Raw genomic sequence first — 24,526 nt, forward strand, 5'->3', positions numbered from 1 at the left:
AAACACAGAAGTTAACATTCCAACTTACAACTTTTGTGTGGGGAGGCCAACTCTGGCTGCAGCTCTGCCCCCCCCTCCATCTCTTCACCAGAACCATCATCTTCCAAAAACACCTCAACTGTACTTTTTTGGAACACCTGCTGGCTCTTCCTGCCCTTGTGGGCATTTCTACATGCTTATTCACAAGGTCAAAAAAAAGTTGACCAGACCCTGGACTTGCAGCTAGGAAACAAACCATGTTCATTCCTCACTGGCTGTGTTGTAGGCCATTAACCCCCCGAGCGGTAACCCCGAGTCTGACTCGGGTTAGGATTTTACTAACAAGAGCGGTAACCCCGAGCCAGACTCGGGATCGCTTCGCTGGATACAGGAAGGACACAGTGAGAGTTACTTACCTTGTCCCCTGGATCCAGTGATGTCCTTCGCGCTGTTTTTTTAATCGAGCTGTCCTCCGCTCGATTCACAGTGCCGAATGCCGCCGAGCTCCGTTCCCTGCGATGTTACGGCGCACGGGAGAGGAGAACGGCGGCAAATTCAAAAAAGTAAAAAGACACAAAACACACACAGCACTACTATTACAGTGCTGTATTAAAAAATTACACACCCTCTTTGTCCCTAGTGGTCTGTGCAGTGCCCTGTATGCACTTTTATATTATAAATACAGTTTTTTCCTGCCTGGAATTTGGAGATTGTCCATAGCAACCAAAACGTGTCCCTTTTTCAGTGTTTTATGATTTGATTACATTATTGAATAATTTTTATTATTCTTTATTATATTATAAACTTTATCATACCCGGAATGTCTGCTAGACTCTGGTTTGAACAGATTTAGGAGAGTTATTCCTAAGAATTACAGGACTACAAAATAAAACGCCAGATTTCCATGCAAAATAATTGTACCTGCTTTCAGCACCTAAAACCAGACTGAATCATACCACCAGGGAGGTTAAGGAGCACAAAAGCAAAGAGAGTCATTCCTCTCAAACATTGCTTGATCATGCTAACCCTGTGGGGGTTATTTACTAAAGGCAAATCCACTTTGCGCTACAAGTGCACTGAAAGTACACTTAAAGTACACTTGGAAGTGCAGTTGCTGTAGATCTGAGGAGGACATGCAAGGAAAATTTAAAACAGCATTTTAGCTTGCACATGATTGGGTTATAAAATCAGCAGAGCTTCCCCTCATGTCAGAGCTTTCCCTCAGATCTACAGTGACTGCACTTCCAAGTGCACTTGCAGTGCACTTGTAGTGCAGAGTGGGTTTGCCTTTAGTAAATCAACACCACTGTTCTTTTCAAAATGCAGTTGCACTCTGCATGTGCAGTTGCTCCATAGCTTAGTAAATGAGTAGAGGCTCTGCTGACTTCCATCATCCAGCCATGTGCAAGCAAAAATGATGTTTTTTTAATTTTCCTTGCCCATGATTGGTTGTTGTTTGCAAAGTGAAGCTGTACCTCATTTACGAAACTCCTTGCAGAGTGCACAATTTATTTACCTTTAGTAAATCAACCCCAAAATGTTGAACAACACAAACACAATCTCACTCTTGTTCTCTATATATACATACACATATGTACTATATGTATGTCTATGTATATATATATATATATAAGTTTACACACACCTGGGAAAATGTGAGCTTTCCGGGATGTCCATACATGAGACAGGGGGGTTTATTTACTAAAGGCAATGTCCCTGGAGATCCGATGGGGGACATGCAAGGAATATAAAAAAAACATAATTTTTGCTTCTACATGATTGGATGATAAAATCAGCAAAGTATACCCTCATTTCAGATCTTCCCTTCAGATCTAAAGGGACTGCACTTTCAAGTGCACTTGTGCAAACCGGATTTGTAAATCAACCCCAAAGATTCAAATAATTGCATAACTTTTGGCAGGTTTAACCTCCCTGGTGGTATGATTATTTTAGATTTTAGGTGCTGAAAGCGGTACCATTATTTTTCATGGAAATTTGGCGTTATATATTGTAGGCATGGAATTCTTAGGAATAACTCACTGAAATCTGTCCAAACCAGAGTCTAGTAGACATCTCGGGTATGATAAAGTTTTAAACACAAAATCATAAATTATAATATAATAAATAACTATAAATAATGACAAATAATAATATAATAATACTTTTTATTCAATAAATTTAGTAAATAATATAATCAAAAACACTGACTTTTTATTGGCCAAACAAGGGTGCAACATTAGTAGTCATATTGCTTCAGTAAACATCCCGGGTATGGAAAATTTTAAAACATGGTACAGCACAAAGTCCGACATCACAGTCAGGACAGTAGAACCTGGTTTCTTTTCTGATTTTCCTTCCAGTGTCGTCATGCTTAAAGCAGCAAACCACACACATCCTTGTGGGTGCTGCCTTCTTTTCCGTTGGTGGAATGTGATCTATAAAGTGACAACCAGTCAGGCGTTCTGGGTTCACAACGCCAGCAGAACGACGTCCAGATCTATTTACAGTCATTGATGTTTGGTGCTTTTAGAAATATAAGTTCGGCAACTTTCCAAAGTCCGCATGAGCCACAGGCTTGTCACTTTTTTTTAGAAGAATGAAAGCATTCCACAGGCACTGCTCAAAAAGATGCCTGAAAATTTTTTTTGTAATTTTTTTTTTGTTGCTTTCTCATGGCTGGATAAAAAGTTCATGGCCTGGTCAGCTCGGTCAACACCTTCCATGGTGTGGTTGTAGTCCATCACGGCTTGTGGTTTCATTAGGTCTTTTCCACCTTTTGTGTGTACCATGACAGTAGAGGTGTTGTGAATAGTACTCATTAGGCACACATCTTTTTTGTCGTGCCATCTCAGTGCCATCATTTTGCCTTTCTGCCAGGCAACTATTTCTCCTGCCTTGAACTTTTTATTGCCAAAGGTTGGTGGCATGTCACGCCGATTAGCTCTAACGGTCCCATATGCATCCGTCTTATGCTGTAGAAGGAACTCATAGAATTCTGGAGAAGTGTAAAAATTATCTGTGGTTACACAGTAGCCCTGATTCAGCAATGGTTCAAAGTAAAAACAGAAGCGGTTGCCATTCCATAATTACTGAATCTTTCGTTAAACTTGGTTCCTTTCCCGGTGTAAAGGATCGAATTCCATATGTAACCAGTGCTGGATTCACAGAGCATGAATGATTTTATGCCAAATCATGCTCTCTTATGCCCCGTACACACGGTTCGCATCGTGTTGTCGGAAAATCCGATTGTATGTGGGCTCCATCTGACTTTTTCCGTCGGAATTTCCGACACACAAAGTTTGAGAGCAGGATCTAAAATTTTCTGACAACAAAATCCAATAATTTAAATTCCGTGTGTGGACAATTCCGACGGACAAAATGCCACGCATGCTCAGAATAAATTAAGAGACCACAGTTAGCTACTGGCCCATTTATAGTCCCGACGTACATGTTTGACGTCACCTCGTTAAGCACAATCGGATTTTCCGACAACTTTGTCTGACCGTGTGTATGCAAGACAAGTTTGGCACAAAATCCGTCAGAAAAAATACGATGGATTTTGTTGTCGGAATGTCCGACCGGGTGTACAGGGCATTAGACGTGATATACTGTATCCAGCTGAGTCTTCCTTTGTAGGCCATTAGACTTTCGTCGATACTGATGTCTGATATCTGGTACATAGAATCACATTCAAACAAATATATATATATATATATATATATATATATAAAGAAATATACATTAGCCCAGAAGTAAATCTGGACACAGGAAGTAGATGTGTGTTTTGAGGCCAAATCATTTAGACATACAGACAAACACCACCTCATGTAAAAAAAATCTAAAAGCGAACTTACTTTACAAATCAGGATCATTTCTTCCTGGGAGAAGAGTGAGCGGGGCATGGTGGTGGGCAGAAATTCACAGCATATAAACAGAAGAAAAAACAGCGCCAATCTAAGTGCAGTATTGTTGAATCAAAGACATTTAATTTGTGAAGTTATGCACTCACACTCTACCAGAAGGTTTCAATTCAAATTCACAGCAGGACAAGCAACTTCCTGTAGGGGCGTGATTCCTGTGCCGCCGCTTCTGGAGCCAAACATGCGCCACGGGTACATACCTACGCGCACACAGCACTCGCGTATCTCGCATACACAGTGGACGCGCATCTGGATGCGTTTGGTGCATTTAGCTGCAGGAATCCATTTTTTTCAGGAAATTAATAGTAAAGCAGATGCCGATTTCCAGGACTGGACCAACATATGTTTCCAGTGAAAGGCAACTTGTGTTTGATAAAAATAAAGGCCTTAATGTGTCATTGACATGGATCACTGTTGAACTTAGGAATGTGTCTTTGCAAAGTTAAATGAAATAATTAATTGGTTTCGTTTGGGGGCAGAGTGCAGAGTTATTGGACATTTTTGGGGGATGTCTGCACCCCTGATAGGGTAAAGACACCTCCCAAATTTGGCCGGTTTCTCCTTCAAATTTATTCACTTCCTGTAACATAGCCAAACAGGAAATGAGGGTAAAAACATACCAATGTCTTTCCTTGGGGGCACACAGGTCAATCAAAATAGTTTCCCCATTAGGTAAATTGCACTCTAGCATTTTGCTGTGTACACCCCAAATTATTAGGTATTTTGGACTTTATTTACTAAAGGCAAATCCACTTTGCACTACAAATGCACCTGCTGGAGATCCAAGGGGGACGTGCAAGGAAAATAAAAAAAAATGCATTTTGCTTCAACATGATTGGATGTTAAAATCAACAGAGCTTCCCCTCATATTCACAGCGAGTACACTTGTATTGCAGAGTGGATTTGCCTTTATTAAAACCCCAAAATACCTAATAAATACCTAATACAAAAAAAGTGCTAGAGTGCAATTTGCCTAATGGGGACACTAGTTAGATTGACCTGTGTGTCCCAAGGAAACACATTGGTAGGATTCCACCCCCACTTCCCGTTTGGTTATGTTACAGGAAGTGAAGCCAGTTTTGCAAAAATGGACACAAAGCCAAACCTAAAAAAGAGAAGCAGGGGTTCTAATGCCGCGTACACACGATCAAACAAGCGGGTGGAAAAGTCCGGCAAACTCAAGTCCGCCGGACAATCCCCCCGTGTGTAGCCTCCGGCATACTTTTTTGACCCAAAAGTATGGCGGACTTAGAAGGCAGTGTTGCACTCCAATCTTCCCGCCGGACTCGCATTTCGGCGGACAATCCGGCCGTGTGTGCGCCAGTCCGCCGTACTTTTGAAATGAACTGACTTTTCCCGCCCGGAGAAAAGTCCGCTCATTTTGAGTGGGTCTGCAGGTAGGTGGGGCCCGCGAAGGAGACGCCGCTGGTATGGACTTAAAGGAGAACCCCAACGCCGAAAAAAATAGGCATGGGGGTCCCCCCAAAGTCCACAACAGACCCTTGTCCGAGCACGCTACCCGGCCGGCCAGGAAAGGAGGGGCGAGCGAGCGCCCCCCCCTCCTGAGCCATACCAGGCCGCGTGCCCTCGACATGGGGGGTGCCTTAGGGAAGGGGGCGCGTGGCCCCCCCACCCCAAAGCACCTTGTCCCCATGTTGATGAGGACAAGGGCCTCTTCCCGACAACCCTGGCCGTTGGTTGTCGGGGTCTGCGGGGGCCCTATCGGAATCCGGAAGCCCCCTTTAATAAGGGGGCCCCCGGATACCGGCCCCCCACCCTATGTGAATGAGTATGGGGTACAATGTACCCCTACCCATTCACCTGTAAAATAAAGTACAAAAAAAACACAGCACACAAGATAAAATAGTTTATTGCATAGCTCCGGGGGTCTTCCGTCTTCGGGGGTCTTCTCGCCGGACTCCTCCACTATCTTCTTGTAGCTCTTTTACTAGCGGAGGAGCCCGGCATTCTTCTTCGTCGCCGCGGCCTCTTCTTCCGACTTCATCAACATGGGGACAAGGTGCTTTCCCTAAGGCACCCCCCATGTTGAGGGCACGCGGCCTGGTACGGCTCAGGAGGGGGGGGGGGCGCTCGCTCGCCCCTCCTTTCCTGGCCGGCCGGGTAGCGTGCTCGGACAAGGGTCTGTTGTGGACTTTGGGGGGACCCCACGCCGATTTTTTTCGGCGTTGGGGTTTCCCTTTAAGTCCATACCAGGTGGCGGGGCCAGCGGCGTCTCCTTCGCAGGCCCCGCCTACCTGGAGACCGCGCTCGAAATGAGCGGACTTTCCTCCGCGTGTGTGGGCGAGTCCGTTCATTTCAAAAGTAGGGCGGATAGTACGCCGTATTAGTCCGCTGAAAAAGTGCCGTGTGTGGGCAAGTAGCCCGTTCGGAAAGTCCGACGGACAGTCTGGCGGGAAGTCCGCCAGACTAAGTACGTTAGACAGACGGCTACGTGTGTGCGCGGCTTAACACTTACTTGGTTTCCCTCAAATGCCCACAATTAGAATAGGATTGTCTTTAGCTAGATTTTAGCTCAGTGCTCTAAATCAGTGGTTCTCAACCCTGTCCTCAAGTACCCCCAACAGGCCATGTTTGCAGGTTTACCTTCATCTTCCACAGGTGTTTTAAATCACAGTCAAAAGCTTGGCATTTTGGACAGCTATTTAGCTAAGATAAATTCCCAAAACATGTCCTGTTGGGGGTACTTGAGGACTGAGGCTGGAAACCACTGCGCTAAAATGGAAAATTGAATGCTTACTTCTCTGTAACTTTCCTTTCCTGGTTCCTATCCATAGCTACATACGCACAATCCATGCATATGCTACCATGAAGGCACCAGGAAAGTAGCTTTTAGACAAATCACACCTTTTTTGTTTTTCCATGCCAATCAGCTGGGAAATCTGTTGCATCAAACTTGTTAAGGGGGGGTAGGGGGGAGTGTAAAATGTATTGCTTGAATTGAGCATGCATCTGCAAAACAAATTATGCAAGCAAAACACATAAAACATAAAAATTTGCTACAAATTTTATTGGTCAACAAAACAGGACTTTGAAAACAGCAAGGAAAGCAAGAAACGCATGTATGTTAGTTTAAGACACTAACATAATATGGTTTTGAGGTCTGACCATTTTGCAGAGGAAATTAACAGGAGTTAAAAGGAATGCGACCACAAACAGACAGTCTCTTAAAGCGGGAGTCCGCCGTTTTCTTTTTTTTAAAAGCCAGCGGCTACAAATACTGCAGCTGCTGACTTTTAAAATAATGACACTTGCCCGCCCAGTGCGCCCGCGATGTCGGCACCCGAAGCCGATCTCTCGCTCGTCTCTCGGGTGCGGCCGCCGCCATCTTGGGTATGGGAATCAGGAAGTGGAGCCTTTTGGCTTAATTTCCCGGTTCCCTACTGCGCATGCGCGAGTCGCGCTGCGCAATAAGGATGGTCCCCGCTGTCTCTGGGATCCGTGTGTTTCCCAGCAGGCAGCGGGGGACCTTCGGAAAGGGGCGTAGATTCTGCAGAAAGGGGCGTACCTTCTGCAGAATCTACGCCGGAAGTGGGTGCAGATACCTGTACTGTACAGGTACCTGCACCCCCCTCCCCCCTGAAAGGTGCCAATTGTGGCGCCGGAGGGGGGGAGGATTCCAATGAGCGGAAGGTCCACTTTAGGGTGGACCTCCGCTTTAAGGATTTAAACATTTAGTAGTCACGCAGCTTGTGGAAGATTTTGCAATATAATGTAGCACAGACAATTAAATCAAAGTGAAACGAACAACCTACAAACAACACAGATTGAAAACATCAAAAATATTTTCAGTGAAAAATATCCCCCCCCCCCCACCCCAAAAAAAAGGAAAAAAAAAACTTGCTCTAAAACACATCTGTTTTGCAAAAACATGAACAAAATACAAAGAGAAAATACAAACTCTATAAGGACACACAAATGTACTCTCTTGAGAGTGAACTTGGTGTTGAGTTTCCAGCGAACAAACTGGACTTTACGTCTAGAGACAAAGAGATTTCATCTCCAAATACGGAAAGGTTTCTTCACAGTAAGAGCTGTGAAAATGTTGAATAGACTCCCTGCAGAGGTGGTTCCGGCCAGCTCAGTAGATTGCTTTAAGAAAGGCCTGTATTATTTCCTAAGTGTACATAATATAACTGGGTACTAACATTTATAGGTAAAGTTGATCTGGGGAAAATCAGATTGCCTCTCGGGGGATCATGAAGGAATTTTTTCCCCTGCTTTAGCAAATTGGATCATGCTCTGTTGGGGTTATTTGCCTTCCTCTGGATCAACTGTGGGTATAGAATTGGGTATAAGGGATTGTATGATATTATTATTATTTTTTTTTTTTTTTTAACTGGATGGGCGTGTGTCTTTTTTCAGCCTGACTAACTATGTAACTATTTAACTATGAGACACACACACGCGCGCGCGCACGCACGCACGCACACACGCACCATCAAGCAATCTTGCCTCTTTTCAGGACAAGTCAAAGGATGCTATCTGCAAGCTTTATATAACAGTCCATTAAAAACAACAAAAAATGCAAGTTCACCCAATGTACAGACAGAACTTCAAAGTGGGTACACCTGTTAAGGATGTCCTTAAATGCTAACCCAAAAAACACACTCGATGAGCATGCCCATAAAAATCCAAGTGCTGTTCACACACAAAAAGCAGAAAAAAAACAAAGTCCCTGAGCATGCCCAGACCAACACAAATGCATATCGCACACCAAAAGCCACAGCAAAAAAAACAAAAGTCCCTGAGCATGCCCAGAACAGCCCAAACGCAGCTAGCACAAAATAAGCCACCCCCTGTCCAAAATTAAGCACATCATCCAGAATGCGACAAAATTACAGATGAGACAAACACCCAAACAAAGAGCCTAACATGGACAAAAGTTATACAACAAATACCATTGCAGTCTATGGGAACTGACTTGTTAATAAGTCCCCACTTAGCTGGCTTATATTCTAGCTATTGGCCTTAAAATGGGTATGGGGGCCCAGGTCCCACCCTGAGGGACATAGATCAATGTCACCAATTTGGAAAACCCCAAAAATGAAACAAGGAGAAGTGCTTTTAAAAAGGCAAAATGCTTAAAAGCTAGTAACTTGGGGGGCGGGGGGGGGGGGGGGCTTACTCTGCCTGTAAAGTGGTGCATCTGTAGCATGTATCCAAAATGCTGCTTCAAAGATGTACGGCTTTAGAGAAAACGTACAAATATACATTGCAGCTGCAAGATTTTAACCAAAACAAAAAATATCCTGTCCCCCCAATACATACAAGGCCATTTGGGTCTGTTAAGGCTTGAAATGAGAACCCCCACATGAAAAATACCACCCCAAACGCAAAAAATATTGTGAATAAACCAAAAGACAATGGAATACCCCACGCTTAGACTGAAATTAAATATATGAATAATCACTAAACTGTTCCCCTCAAAGTGCAAAAAAATTGCCTTCGGGAGATGTGGGTTATAAGTGATAAGGGGGGCGCTGAATATAATAAACGTTAAACAACAACAATAAAGTGCTCTAGTGCTTAATAGACCTTAAATAATAAAAATAAAGTGCTCTAGTGCTTAATAATACCACAGGTATCATATTAGTCAATACATGCTGCAATATAAATTGAATACATAAAATTAACTCTATTGAGGCGCATTCCGGTCACATCGTTTGGTCCGAACTTTTGGTTCCTGAGATCCAGGGGGTGTGTACGCCAATTCAAGCAGTGGAAGCGGCATGGCTAGGTTCCAACTCACCCGGTCTGATAAGTTCGTTCCCTCTAGTGCCCAGGCATTGCCACTTTTAAAGTAAGAGTCCATTTGGCTATTTTTGCTTTTTATGTTATTTTAAATAAAATGATATTGTGCCATGGTCCGGTTCTCTCTATATTTTTTCTTGAGCAAACGTGGATTGAAACAACATTTCTGGTACACCTAAGCAGAGTTTCCCCATAAAGGTTTGCAGTTCCTTAAACCTGCTAAAGCTTTACTTGACCTTCCTTTTTAAACAAAGGGGTCAAGGTGAGTCGGTGAGTAGGCTACTTACCATAATTCAGCAGGTGACGTGTTTGTGCATTTCTTCTAAGCGATGACGGGGCATACAGAAAATCATATGCATTGGAAGGGGAAGGTTAGAAGAGCGAGAGTCTTTTTACATAATTTTAGAAGAGCGAGAGTCTTTTTACATAATTTTAACAAGGTGCATGTTACATGTTTGCAATGTAACATGGTTACATGACTTGTATGCAAATCTACTTAAAAAAATGCATAAAGGTGAACCAGCGTAAAAAAAAAATAATAAAAAATTACAAGTTTAGAGGTGCACCCATTCAACCCATGCAATTGCATTTGCGTTGCTCAACATTTAAAATTTTGGCCACGCAGTAAACAAACGCATTTGAACGAGCACAAGAGCCTCTTGTGCATGCGCACTGCTTACATTGATTTCACACAGTTCTAAACGTACTTGCAGGCACAGCAGGCTTTCTCTGAAAAAGTTACTTTCTCATTTTATATTGGGCATTTGTTACTTGAGCAGTTGTTACTAAACTTCCTCACATCACCCCATAATATTGGCACCTCCATCTTCTGTTAATATTGAATGGAAGATGTCGTGCGCCATGTCCGTAGTGGCACACAGATTGCATTCTTCCGTGCGCCGAGATCGCTATATTAAATGGAGGATTCACGCTCTGTTTCCAGCGCAGTTTCATAAATACGAAAATGTGCATTGCGCCTCTACTGATGGCGCACAGCTTTGGTAAATTAGTCCCGAAGTGTCTTTTAGTCAACAAATATTCAAGCCTCAGGTGACACAGCCCTCTATTGTCCCATGACAGAAAAATGGCATTGAAAAACTAGAGTTCAGATGCTATGCTATATATATTGATATTGAACTCATACTTGGTTTTTGGATTTAAAAAAAAAACTTTTTTGTAATAATAAAATAGTTTTTTTTTTTTATAGTTGCACTCACATCTTGTATCTCACATTCTGGCACACTTTAAAGTCCTGCTATTTATGGGGGTCTCACCATTTCCGGATTTGTCCCATGGGGTGGATGGTCCCCTGTCCTTTCTACAACCAGGACTTTGTTTATCAAGAATAGTTTAAATAGTCTAACTCAAATGCAGGGAGAAACTGAAATTTATCCGTGCAGTATGAGGAAAACATTTGCATTGTATAACAGAACCTAAAATGTAACCAGACTGTGATGACTAGATATAAAATGTTGTCCCACAGTAGGTTTTGCAGTTATATATCAGATAGTTGTTTAACCACTTGACAGCAATGCACTTAAACCCCCCTCGTGACCAGACCAATTTTCAGCTTTCAGTGCTCTCCCACTTTGAATAACAATTACTCAGTCATGCAATACTGTACCCAAATTAATTTTTTGTCCTTTTTTTCATACAAATAGAGCTTTCTTTTGGTGGTATTTATCACCTCTGGGTTTTTTATTTTTTGCGCTATAAATGAAAAAAGACAGAAAATTTTGAAAAAAATGATTTTTTTTTAGTTTCTGTGATAAAATTTTGAAAATGATGAATTTTTCTTCATAAATTTTGGCCACAATTTATACTGCTACAAATCTTTGGTACAAATAACCCAAATGAGTGGGTATTATTTGGTCTGTGTGAACGTTATAGAGTCTACAAGTTGTGGTGCAAATCATAAAAAATTGATTACACCTGAAGTACTGGTGGCCTCATTTCATGCGACCCGAACAAGCCAGGAAAGTACAAATCCCCCTTTTTTTGAAAGTAGACATTCGAAGGTATTTAGTAAGATGCATGGAAGTGTTTGATGTTGTAATTTTTTCCCACAATTCTTTGCAAAATGAAGATTTTTTTTCCCCACAAAATTGTCATTGTAATAGGTTATTTCTCTCACATGGCATGTGTATACCACAAATGACGCCCCAAAATACATTCTGCTACTCCTTCTAAGTATGGCGATACCACATGTGTGGCACTTTTTCACAGCGTGGGCACATAGAGAGGCCCAACATGCAGGGAGCACCATCAGGACTACCTATTACCTTTTGAAGGCCCTGGAGTACCAGGACAATGGAAATGCCCACAAAATTACCTCATTTTAGAACGCTAACACTCCAACATATAATCAGTGAGGCATAATGAGTCTTTTGAATGGTTAATTTTTTTCCAGAAATGTTTGAAAAATGTGGAAAAAAAATTAAAAACTCATTTTTTTTACACTAAGTTGTTCATTTATAAAATATTTCCAACACATAGCATGTACATAGCAAAAATTACACCCTAAAATACATTCTGCTACTCCTCCTGAGTATGGCCATACCACATGTGTGAGACTTTTTCACAGCCTGACCACATACAGAGGCACAATATTGAAATAGCACCTTCACGGGTTTTAGGAGCATAAATTACACATCTCATTTCTCAACCACCTATTAGCCCTTGTACACACAGTCGGACATTCCGACGGAAAATGTCTGATCGGACCATGTTGTCGGGTAATCCGACCATGTGTGGGCTCCATCGGACTGTTGTCATTGGAATATCCGACCGACAAAGTTTTAGAGCTGGGCTATAACATTTTCCGACAACATGATCCGATTGGACTTTGTCCGATCGTTTGTAGAGAATTCCGATCGGACAAAGTGCCACGCATGCTCAGATCGAATTCCTAGACCAAAGCTATTGGCTACTAGCCTGAACGTAGTCCCGTCGTAACTAAATAACGTCATCACGTTACGAACAATCGTATTTTCCGTCAACTTTGTCCGACCGTGTGTATGCAACACCAGTTTTGGACAAAATCCGTCAGACAAAATCCGACAGATTCTGTTGTCGGAATGTCCAACCGTGTGTACAAGGGCTAACACTTTTGAAGGCCCTGAAGCACCAGGACAATTCAAACACCTGCAAAATGTACAAAAAAGATTACCTGTGGTTTTAGTAGCACAGTTGTCCACAGGAGTCTAGCACTGGTTCAGGCAGCAGGCAGGGACTTGGTCAGCAAAAGTGAACGCAATTGTCCAGACAACAGGCAGGAACACTGTCCATAGTCGTACAGGCAGGGGCAGGGATACTGTCTATATATAGTTCAGGGTCAGTGCAGGCAGAAATTGTCAGCAGTGCCAAAATATTGATCTGGTAGTAGGCAGGAACATGGTCCATCCATGTGGTGTGGTCAGTTCATGCTACAGGCAGAGGCATGATGGCATAGGTCCTACAGGCAGCAGGCAGAAGTGGGGCCTCGTTCAGGACAGAATAGGGACAGGGGTAGAGGCTTCTCCCACCCAAATCTCTTTGAAGCCTCCGAGTCTCCAGACCCTAATCTAGGAATAAGAAAACAAAAAAAATGTTTTCTTCATCCAGAAAAACAATTCTGGAGCCCCTCACATATGTGAGACCTCTGTGTTATGAATCCCACTAGTCCAGTGGCAGGGTACAAGATCAGTCGAAGAGGCAGGCAAAAAGGATGGTCAAACAGTCCAGGGTCCATTCCAGATCAGGCAGAGGTATGTACAGAATCAGTAGGCAGAAGCGTGGTCAAATAACAAGCCAGGGTCAGTTACAGAGCAAGTAGAGGCATAAGGGGTGTGAAAGTAAATGGCAGGAAGCGAGGGTTATGTTTACCATACTTCACTAATATTTAATGAAGTATGGTAACGGCGAAAACAGTCATCTATGCAGAGGCCTGGTTGGGAAGGACAATAAAAAGTGGTGTCTCTAATCACTCCTCCTTTGGAGCAGACCCGACATTTTTTCTGCCGTTTTTGACCTGTTGGTTTGGAAGGGTTTTTTTCGGGAAAGTGGTGTTCGGAGAGTCTGCTAATCACATCGGCTCGAATGGTTTCTGGTGGGCCGTTTGGGAATACAAGGGCAGTGGTGATTTCCTCCTGGTAGCCAAGGAAGGATTTGGTGCTTTGAGTAGATTTGTGATAAATGACGTAGCTGTTGTATATGGCCAAATTAAACAAATAAATGGAAACTTTTTTTATATCACTGGTATGTTTGTCTTGTGGCAAGGTAGGGTTCGAGCATTTGGTCATTGAAGTTGACACCCCCATGAACATGTTGTATTCGTAGATACATGTTGGCTTTTGGATTCGGCCATTCCTCTTGGTGATCTCCACAAAGGTATTATTGTGGATCCATGAAAGAATGTATACATCCCTTCTGTCCCCCCACTTCACAGCAAGAATTTCCTCATTCTGTAAGCTCGCTGTCTCCCCTCTTCTTAGCTTCTCGTTGACGAGGCTTTGAGGAAAGCCCTTCCGATTGTTCCTTACGGTGCCACATGCTGGAGTGTTCTTTCTGTGAAGGTTGCAGAATAGGGGCAAACTAGTATAAAAATTGTCCACATACAAATGGTAGCCTTTCTCCAGGAGTGGGTTTATGAGTTCCCAAACGACTTTCCCACTCGATCCAATGTATTCTGGGCAATTAGGGGGATGTAGCTGGGTGTTCTTCCCTTTGTATACCATGAAGGCATAGGTATACCCTGTAGCACGGTCACATAATTTATACATCTTCACCCCATAGCGGGCCCTTTTGGTGGGAATAAATTATTTTATGCCCAGCCTGCCAGTAAATTTGACAAGTGATTAATCCACGCATATGTGTTGGTCTGGGGTAAACAACTGGGGGAAATAATTTAGCAGTGGCTGAATTTTATAAAGCTTGTCAAAATTTGGGTCACTTCGGGGAGGGCACTGGGTATTGTCGTTATAGTGTAGGAATCTCCTAATCATGAGATATCTGGTCCTGGGCATTATGAGGAAAAGATAGGCATGTGGTGGAGGGGGAGGATAGACCAGTACGAACGTAAAACATTTTTTTTTGGTTAGTCCCATACAGAATGTCAAGCCCAATTTTTTTTTTAACTCCTCCACTGTTAGGGCTCTCCACTCGTAGGAACAGGCATAATAGAAAGTTGGGTTACTTGCTATAAATTGTTGGGCAAATAGGTTGCACTGGGCCACAACTGATGCAAGCATGTCCCCAGTAAAAATAAGGTTGAAAAAACCGATTGGTGAAATTTTTTTTGTGTCCACCCGTACTCCTGTCTGGGCAGTGAAAGGGGGAATGATAGCTTCTCCTGAAGTAGGAGAAAGCCATAAGGGGTTCTGAAGGAAATAGGGAAGGCTGGCATGGGACCTAACCCTCTGGGACTGAGGTGACACCCCACTGGTACGTGGCCTTTGCCGAGGTACTGCGGTGCTGGTGGATGGCATTGCGGTTCTGGTGGATGCCATTGTGGTGCTGGTGGATGGCACTGCCTCCTCACCAGTACGCCTTCACCTGGCGGGTGGACTCTCATCCTCCTCTGAGGCTGTCAGTGTTCCACTGCTTGGGACAGGCTCGTGGTCCACGTCAGGCTCAGAATCTGAATATGAGGAATATGAGGAATTCGATGCAGAGAGCTCCCCATTGCTCTCGTTGGCCGCAAGAATATTGTATGCCTCCTCCTCTGAAAATAATCTTTGTGACATTCTTAGTAATCACAAATGGCACTGATATATTTCACTGATGACACTGACAGATTGCACTGGTGACAGATGGCACTGATGTGGCAGGTGACACTGACAGGTGACACTGATGTGGCAGGTGATACTGACAGGTGACACTGATCTGGCAGGTGACACTGACAGGTGGCACTGATGTGTATAGCCGCTGTGATTGGCTATTTACAGCGATCTGTGACTGGTTGTGTTCAGGGACACGGTCATCACAGAACTTCCCTGATGTGCGCCGGCGGGAGCGCTCATTGTGGAAGCAAACAGGAAGATGTCCAGGGACGCCCTCCTGGCAATTGTAGTCCGCACTATAGCCGCCTTTCAGCTATAGCGCGGATGCCTAGTGGATAATATTTGTTAAAATATTGCTTTGCATTATAAGAAGAATGATGTTTCAGACACTGCACTTCCGTTTAAGAATTAAGCTTCATTTATTTGCATTTTTTCAAGTGTATGAATGATTTTATTACATTGCTGACAGAAGTAAAATATAACTATTCATTGAAACAATTATGTTGTAAAATTAATTTATAGGCTTTTTTTTAGATCCAAGATTGAATTTGGACTACATTCTATATAGAAATATATAACTTGTGTCAAATCTAAGTCCCCAAACCTACATTTTTCTTAATTGCTGCTTGTCATGTAAAGATTGATTTTCATATATCTAACCCTTGGGTAAGAAAAATTACAGATTCTATTTAACATTACTGACCCATGGGACAATCAGAGAATGATTTGGCAGCATAGGAGACTGCCATTTATCAAATCTACACTTAGGTACATAATTAAAATGCACATTAGTATATCTTCATCAGACATCTCATAGTAAATGAGGTTGGCTTAAAATCAGTAATTGATGGCCAAGCAGGCTTCGAGAAGTTAGCTGATCTGTTACATAGGATATAAGCAATAGGATATGATATCAGGAAATTTAGTTTAGTTTGGTCTTTAGGCCTAGATTTTGGGGTTGAATATGTGTGTAGAATTAGTTTAGAAAATAGGCAATTTTTATTGAAACTAATTGTTTTGTTTTAAATTATTTGTAGTTTTGTAATTTTATAATAGCCAGTCCACCTTACTACATGGGCACTTTCCCCTTTGACCTCTGTTTTCTCAGGGCCAGAATAAAATTAGTCAATTTTCAGTTAAACTTGAGAGCCCCTTTTACATTTTGTGTCATTGAGATTTAAAGGCCCAATGCACCAAAACTACAGCTTACAATATACAGTATAAAATTCGATTAGCCAGAATTGATAGCAGGACAGAGCAAAGCTTTTGAAGACCAGCCAGTCTGATCTTCCCCTTTAGTGCTCATTTATATATGTACATAGGGATCTGTACATCCAGGTAGAGGGTCATGTTTTTTCCCCCAGAGAAACAGGTGGTCTGCGCAGACATGTATTTGAAGCTGTGCCTTGGTCCCACACGGATGTACACTCAGGGGTGGTCATGATGATCTGAACAACCATCAGCCTGCCTTTGATTCAATAGGCTGCATCCACCTTTGCCTCCTGGGTGGATAACCACGGCCCTCTGCATGAGTGTACAGAATCACCCACTCATGTTATGCATCCTAATATTTTCTAATGTTTATGTATTTTTACATAACATAGAGAAGAAATTGTATCATTTTATGTATTTATGATAACACTTCTTTTTTATTTAAGCTAAAGGAGGTCAATAATCAACATGTACAATTCAAAAATCTAAAGTAACAGCTATTACAAAACCTGAAAATTTCTTAGTGACATTCAGAGTATTACTTGACCTTAAGAAAGGTTATGCCCACTGGCCACTCAGTAGATAATGATCACTAATGACTCCGGGGACAGATGAAGAAGTACAAGTACAAACACTTACTGTTGTTGCTGTGAACAGTAACAAAATTAAATGACCTATATTTCAGCACATCGGACTATAGACTTGTAACCATTTATGATAACATATACAGCTTTGTGTGTTCATACTACTTTATTTATGTATGCAACCATATTTTTCATGTGGTAACCTATAAATGCAGAACAGTTTATACTAATGCATCAGAAAAATAATTTAAATAACAAAGATTAAAAAAGGCAAACTGTGGAAAAACCATATTGTTATAACAAGATTGCCGTGAGGCCTGCATTATGAGTGTACACTAAGGAATGTGGATTACAGAAAATAATGTGGCCTAAATGGTTGTGCAGTATTTACTGAGTTATGTTGAATGATGTGCATGTACAAGTAATCATGAGGACTAAACAATAGCTTCCTTATTTCCTTACTGAGTTAGGTGAGTGATTGAGTGTGTGTGTGTGCGCGTGCACAAGAAGTGAATGCGGACTAAACAACTGTAGAGTACTTCAGTTATGTGGAACACCTTGGATGTATAACAAATATTGTGCTGAATGACTGAAGAACACTTTCTCACAGTTATGTTGGACAGTTTATTTTGTATCCAGTAGGTGTTAAGTGAATTTTGCCATTTTGAACCGCATTGCATTTTTTTTTTGGAGTCTGAAGCTCTTGGGACAACCAGGATACTGCAGCCCAGAGTTTGTTGTAAACCCATTACACTCTGAGCATACTTCCAGGAAGGCAAAGATGTTAGAAGCTTTCCCCTTCTATGTAATGTTAAAGTGTTTTTTCATCTTAACGCATCCTATACATTAGGTGAAAAAACGTCCGACACTGTCGAGACCCCCCCCCCCCCCCGTTTTACTCACCTGAGCCCGTTCGTTCCCTCGGCAGAGACACGCTCTTCCTCTCTGCCCATTGTCTCGGTTCTTGATTGGATAGATTAATAGCAGCGCAGCCATTGGCTCCCGCTGCTGTCAATCAAATCCAATGATGCAGTGGTGGGGTCGAGTCCCGCTTTCTTTGTGAATACACGCAGAAGCAAGACTCGGGAGCGTGCCCGTATGGGTGTCCACCAAGGAGAACGCTTCTGCAACATAGACACCTGTTGCGGGGAGGAGCTACCAGCGCTGCCATGGGACCCCAGAAGAGGACGATCGGGGCACTCTGTGCAAAACAAACTGCACAGTGGAGGTAAGTATGACAAGTTTGTTTTTAAATGAAGGTTTACAAACCCTTTAAGCAGGGACCAGGTGAATTATGTTTACCATAAATAACCTGTCTGTATTGGGCTGGAAGATCTTCTACATGTGCATACAGTCTGTCCTAACAATGTGTTAAAGATCTCAAGACTTGGGTGGTGCATTGTATGTGCATTGTATGTTAATGCACATATACAAGGGGGTTTCTCAAATCTGAGTACAAAAGTGAAAATGCACTTTAAGCCAAGAAGTAGAATTGGAAAAGTAGAAAAAGGAAATATATTTTCAAGGACTGTAGGCTTAAATATGGTGGGTTAGCTAGATACAGATGAAGATGAGTGTAGCAAATCCATTGTGTTTACATTTTTACAGTTTCCTTTTGCATTAAAGGGTGGAATTCTCTTCAATGGAGGAATAATTGTAGAATTGGAGGGCCATGTAAGGGGTTCTGAATTCAAATTTAGTATATGCTCTGACAGCACAGAAGAGCTTCATTTCATTGTGTTTTTACTAGATAACTGGCTTTTTGGGCTTTTAGAGCATGGGCACGCCCACTTTTTTTTTTTTTTTTTTACTTCTTTTATTGGGTAAAAGTAAATAAATCTAAAAGAGACATTTTAGTTCTGAGTGGATGGTTGTGGGCTTAATCACTCCTGGCCTCCTGTATTTCTTAGCAGTGAAAATATGCATTCTAACGTAATGACTCTGCTACACACCCCTTATAATCCAGACCCCCCACCCAAGCTTCTTTGTTCTTAGTCAAACTGCAACTCAAACTTCCTTTCCTTGTGATAGTGTTAGAATCAGCAATAAAAACCCAACAAATATTTTGTTTGCTGTATGGGCCCCATTTGGTAAATTTTTCTGTTTTCCACTGATGAAATGGACACAAACGGACTGATGAAACCTTTTTTTAATGGGAGCACAAGCAACAAAAAGAGTTGACATAAGATCTCACCCTTACCCACTCTATACATCACTTAGAAAGAAAAGTTTTGACTGGAGTTGCACATTTATTTTGTATTAGATTGTTTACCCGGCCATATTTCCTTGACCTTGAAACTTTTTGCATCCATTTGAGAAGCACACAACATTTAATCTATTATAGCACTTTAAAACTTAATGGCTGCGTATCAGAGTGTGAGGGCTGAACATGACATTTATGCCAGTCACACTTGATCATTATGGAAAATATCAGCACCTGGGTATGTGTTGGCTTATGATTCAAATTCTACCATTATGGCATTCAATTTAATTGTATATATTTAAACATATGTTTGTATAGCTTAAAACTATAATTTCTAGAGATCTGTTCATATTAAATGGTAATAACTAATTGCTCTAATTGATAAATCTCTTATCTGACAAATGGCAAGGCTTATCGTTGTTAGAATTAATAAAAAAAGTGAATAGGGAATAGGTTAAAAGAGTTTACGACATGCACATTGTAGCTAATATTATTTTTATGTTTCATTGTGAAGCTGAAGCCCTCATTAGGTTACATGTAAAGAATACGTGTCTTTTTTTATTTTTATTTAGTGTCATTGCATCAAGGCACTCATACTAACTTCCAGTGCAGCATTTCCTCTATAAATAAAGAATACGTGTCTGTTTTCCTTTTATCTGATCTCAAGAAATGATAGCAATTTGTCTTCAGTAGTGCCAGATCATGAAGCTAATAAAAAAACGTGTTTGTTCTTTCTTTAAAATCATCTTGAAACCTTACTGAGGCATCTTGTTCTCTGCTTCTTACATCACCAGCTTGCCATCCATCTTGTCGTAGCTGCCTGGGCCCAGAGGACTCCCACTGCACACAGTGTATAAAATCAGAGGACTCACTTCAGGCAGTTCAGGAGTACAGAGGAAAGCCTTATGGGACGTGTCAGTCTCATTGTAAGCCTCGTTTTTTCATGGACAGTACCGGAATATGCCAGGGTAAGATAAACATAAGTATAAAGATAGAATACTAACTTTCTCATTGCTTGTTTTCATAATACCGTCACATTGAGGTAAAGCTGCTGACTAGAACAACTGGTAATCAAGATAATGATTTGGTTAATGTTTTCTGTGGCTGCTTGCACAAGCCATGAATAAGTTATATGTGCTCCTGAGTATTCATTAATGTAGTCCATAATGTTATTTTAATTCCTTTTGCTCTGCTATATTGTAATAGATAGCGTGTAGGGTGAATAATAAGGGCTGTATGAGATGGTGTTCTTAAAGGAAATCCAGTACTTTTCTGAAATAAAGCTTATTTTCAGTACACCTACCACAATGAAAATATGCAGGCTAATCCCAAAACAGTGAAGTTAAATCAATAGTGCATTAACAACATATAAAGTGCATAAATCTTATATAAAGTGCACCATATTATATAAGCACAAAACTGCAACAATAGTGCCAGTTGTGCAGTCCTTTATACTCTTCTCTCTCCTTATGTGGAAATTCAAACAGATCACACCTATACTCTGGAAAGCATTAGATTTCAATTAAAAACATTGATCTCAGCCTTCTAGGGAAACAAAATGGCAGTGTTTTTCATCTGTGAGAGCCGGAAGTGACGTCATTATGCTGCTTCTGGCCTTTCAGGATCATTGTGATGTTTGGGGACCATCCAGTCTTCAGCCAACTCTGTGATAACCCGAAGGCGCCGCTGGATAAGATCCTGGGCTCTCCAATTGCACAGGAGAGCCCAAAGAAGCGCCAATGGGCAGCGGGAGGGGGGTCGTCCCCCCACCCCCCCACTGCCTGTAAAAAACATTTAGTGGCTAATCAGCCACTAGGATGGCTTTTACACTAGAGGGAATCGCTGGCTGAAAAGAAAGATATCTGGATGATATCTGTAGCGGCAGGCATCAACCAGATATCTCCAAATTTAGGATGTCATATGGTGTCCTACTGGCGGGAAGTAGATACTGCGCTTATGAATGCAGATCTTTATGATTGCATGGTTCCATACACATTCTATACAATAAATATATTATTCTTCATGTAAGGAAGTAATACGTCTTAATCATTTCATTAATGCAAAGCATGCATAAGAAAGTAATATGCTAAGATAATAAAAAGGGGAGACTAGCTGAAATATTGCTACCTTGTGACTTATTTTATGTCACCTTTCCACAAATTTAGGCCTAGTCATATACTGTTTCTGCACAACAGTTATGCATTGATAAGCCAAACCATTCTGCTTCTCTTGTGGGAGTGCTATCATTTTAAAGCTGTTTGTTTTTGCAATCTGTACCTATTAAAGCTTTGATTGTCTTATTTCATTAGAGACTTTAAAAGTAAAACTGAAAGTTAACCTTTGGCCAGGCTCTTGCATTCAACTACAAAAATACCTTGGTTTGCATAATTCGTTCCAGAAACACGCTTAAATCCAAAGCACTCGTACATCAAAGCGAATTTCCCCATAAGAAATAATGGAAACTCAGATGATTCATTCCACAACCATTTATTCTAATAAAAATGATGAAGACAATACAAAATACAGTATAACGTGTACTGCAAAAATAAAAAAATAAACAAATTAACCTGCACTTCGAAATAAGTACTGTATCTCATACCAATGGTAGGAATACTGTACAGTACTGTACAGTACCTCTGTGGTGTAAAAAAAAAAAATCACAGTTTTAATGTAAAAGAAAAAAATAGAATTACACTCACAATGTTAAGGAGTCTGTTGTTAATCCATGTAAAGCCGCTGTTGTATACAGTACAGTCAAACCAGTTTTGTATAACTACAGTCATTCCGCTGGTGTACAGAATACAGTACTGTATGTGGCCAGAGGTCCGGGGCCACTGGTGGGTCCCAGCGCTTCCTAGAGAACTTGGAGACACTTGGGAACTGTTGACACTTCCAGCTGCTCCGAACGTGCGTTTTGTTCCCCCCCCCACCCAGCTGGGAGTGTCTCTGAGCATCTCCAAGTTGTCCAGGAAGCGCTGGCAGCCACCAGTGCCCTTGGACCTCTAGCCACATACAGTGCTGTATACTGTACACCAACGGCTTTACTATAAATATACACCAGCGGCTTTACATGGATAAGCATCAGACTCCTTAATATTTTGAGTGTAATTCTTTTTTTTTTTACATGAAACTACTGCTTGTATATCAAGACAGCACTCGCACAATTAAGTCAAAGTGTAAAAACATTTTTTGCTCATCTTGCAAAATGCTCGTATACTCGCAGACCAAGGTATTACTGTATTTACATATTTTTAACAAGCAATAAGCGCATTTTAAAGCAGCCCTGTCAGGGCTGAAGGTAATTTCTAAAAGAAGGTGCCCTGCTGGAGAAGAGATATTATACCTATCAAGAGGGCTGTCTCCTACCTTTAATCTTCCAATGCCTACTGTGCAGTCTGATAGTGATTTAATCTTTTAATGCCTTCTATGCAGTCTGATAGTGATAAGGGGTCAATAGGTCAACACAGGCATCGGACACTAGAGAAGTGTTCAATGCCAAAGAGACAAATGGACGCTGCATTCTGGAAAGGGAGCAAGGTAGGAGACCTTAACTTACTTTAAAATAATAAACTCTGATTGACCTCTGGCTGCTGGACTGAGAAGTAATTAATCCTCAAAGTTCATAAAATAGTTACTTTGGTTAGCAGCTTTATCTCACTGTGTTCACTCTTCCATTGCAACCTTCAAACCTTTAATGTAAGCACAATCCACCTGCTTGTTGTTTACATTGGAAGGCTGGAAGTTTTCCAAGTGACTGCTGGAAGAAAGAAATAAAGTGAGATTAAGACCAGGTTTGCCAGCCAGATTATGCAGTAAATGGTCAGAGGCAAGGGGTAGATCTAGATGGTTATATACATTAATGTGGGCAGGTCAGCTAGAGGCCACACTAGGCCAAGGTCTAGACAAAAATCAATCCCTAACTGAGGTAAAGCTGTTAGAAATCTGATTACAATCTCATTACAGTGCATTTGTTAGGGATTTGGAGGATGAATTGATGCACAGTGCCAGTAACTAGTTATACTGTATGAGCCTGGCTACAGATTTACTTAAAGTTACAATTACCGCAGATTAACACACTGAAGGTGTAAGATATACCTGAAAAAAATCAGGCCTTCGGAAGCAGTGGTGAATACCCCAATAGCAATCAGTTGTTCACTTCCATAAGAATAATCACGGGTTGTTTTCCATATTAGCAGCACCTCAAATGTTTATTTTCCATGCATTGGGGGTTATTTACTAAAGGCAAATCCACTTTGCACTGCAAGTGCACTTGGAAGTAAAGTCGCTGTAGATCCGAGGGGGACATGCAAGAAAAATAAAAAAACAGCATTTTAGCTTGCACATGATTGGATGATAAAATCAACAGAGCTTCCACTCATTTCAGATCTACCCCTTAGATTTAGAGCAACTGCACTTTCAAGCGCACTTGCAGTGCAAAGTGGATTTGCCTTTCGTAAATAACTCCCATTGTGTGTATCATCTGCCTTGTGTCTGATTTGTAGCCCACATCTCCAGAATGGTGCATTGTTGAAAAGCTTAGTGTGGCTTTTTTTCTTTTCCATTTTTAGGGTGTTTTTAAACTAAAGTTGTTCATTTTGACTATGAGAATGAGAATCTTTAAGAAATATTTTTTAGACTTTGCCCTATAAATAGTGGTGGGATTCTCTAAACTCTTTTTGAAAAATCCCTGTATTCATTTTGTAGTAATCACACAACTTTTAAAATAATTGTCTTTAAAATATGAGCATAAGGTCTGCATGTAGGCAGGTATTTAACCACTTGCCGACCAGCTGCTGTCATTATACTGCAGCAGATCGGCATGATCCCGCAAAATGTCGTAGCTATATGTCAGACACTTTAAGCTGCACAGTGTTCGTGACCGGCGGTCGTGATGACCACCAGACACGAGCGATTGCAAGCATGAAAGGCAGGACAGGTTCGTATGTGTGTAGAGGGGAGAGAGATCGTGGGTTCCTACGAGCTGGGAACCACGGCCTATCATCTTTTATAGTCAGTCCCAATGTCTTTTAAAGATAATTTTTTTTTTAAAGAGAAAGTATAAAAGAAAGAAAAAAAAAAAAAGTTAAATATACAATA

General features: G+C 41.5%; 1 protein-coding gene across 1 annotated transcript in view; it reads left to right on the forward strand.

Moving 5' to 3' along the window:
• The window catches only part of FRAS1 (Fraser extracellular matrix complex subunit 1), a 708,831-nt gene that overhangs the window by 367,758 nt on the left and 316,547 nt on the right, over positions 1 to 24,526 (forward strand). Inside the window, exon 18 of the mRNA XM_077476089.1 lies at positions 20,224 to 20,397. Within this exon, the coding sequence (XP_077332215.1) occupies positions 20,224 to 20,397 (174 nt within the window). The remainder of the gene's footprint in view (positions 1 to 20,223; positions 20,398 to 24,526) is intronic.

This window comes from Lithobates pipiens, unplaced genomic scaffold (assembly GCF_037356315.1).
Source record: "Lithobates pipiens isolate NorthernLeopardFrog02 unplaced genomic scaffold, aLitPip1_a1.2 Scaffold_13, whole genome shotgun sequence".
NCBI lineage: Eukaryota > Metazoa > Chordata > Amphibia > Anura > Ranidae > Lithobates > Lithobates pipiens.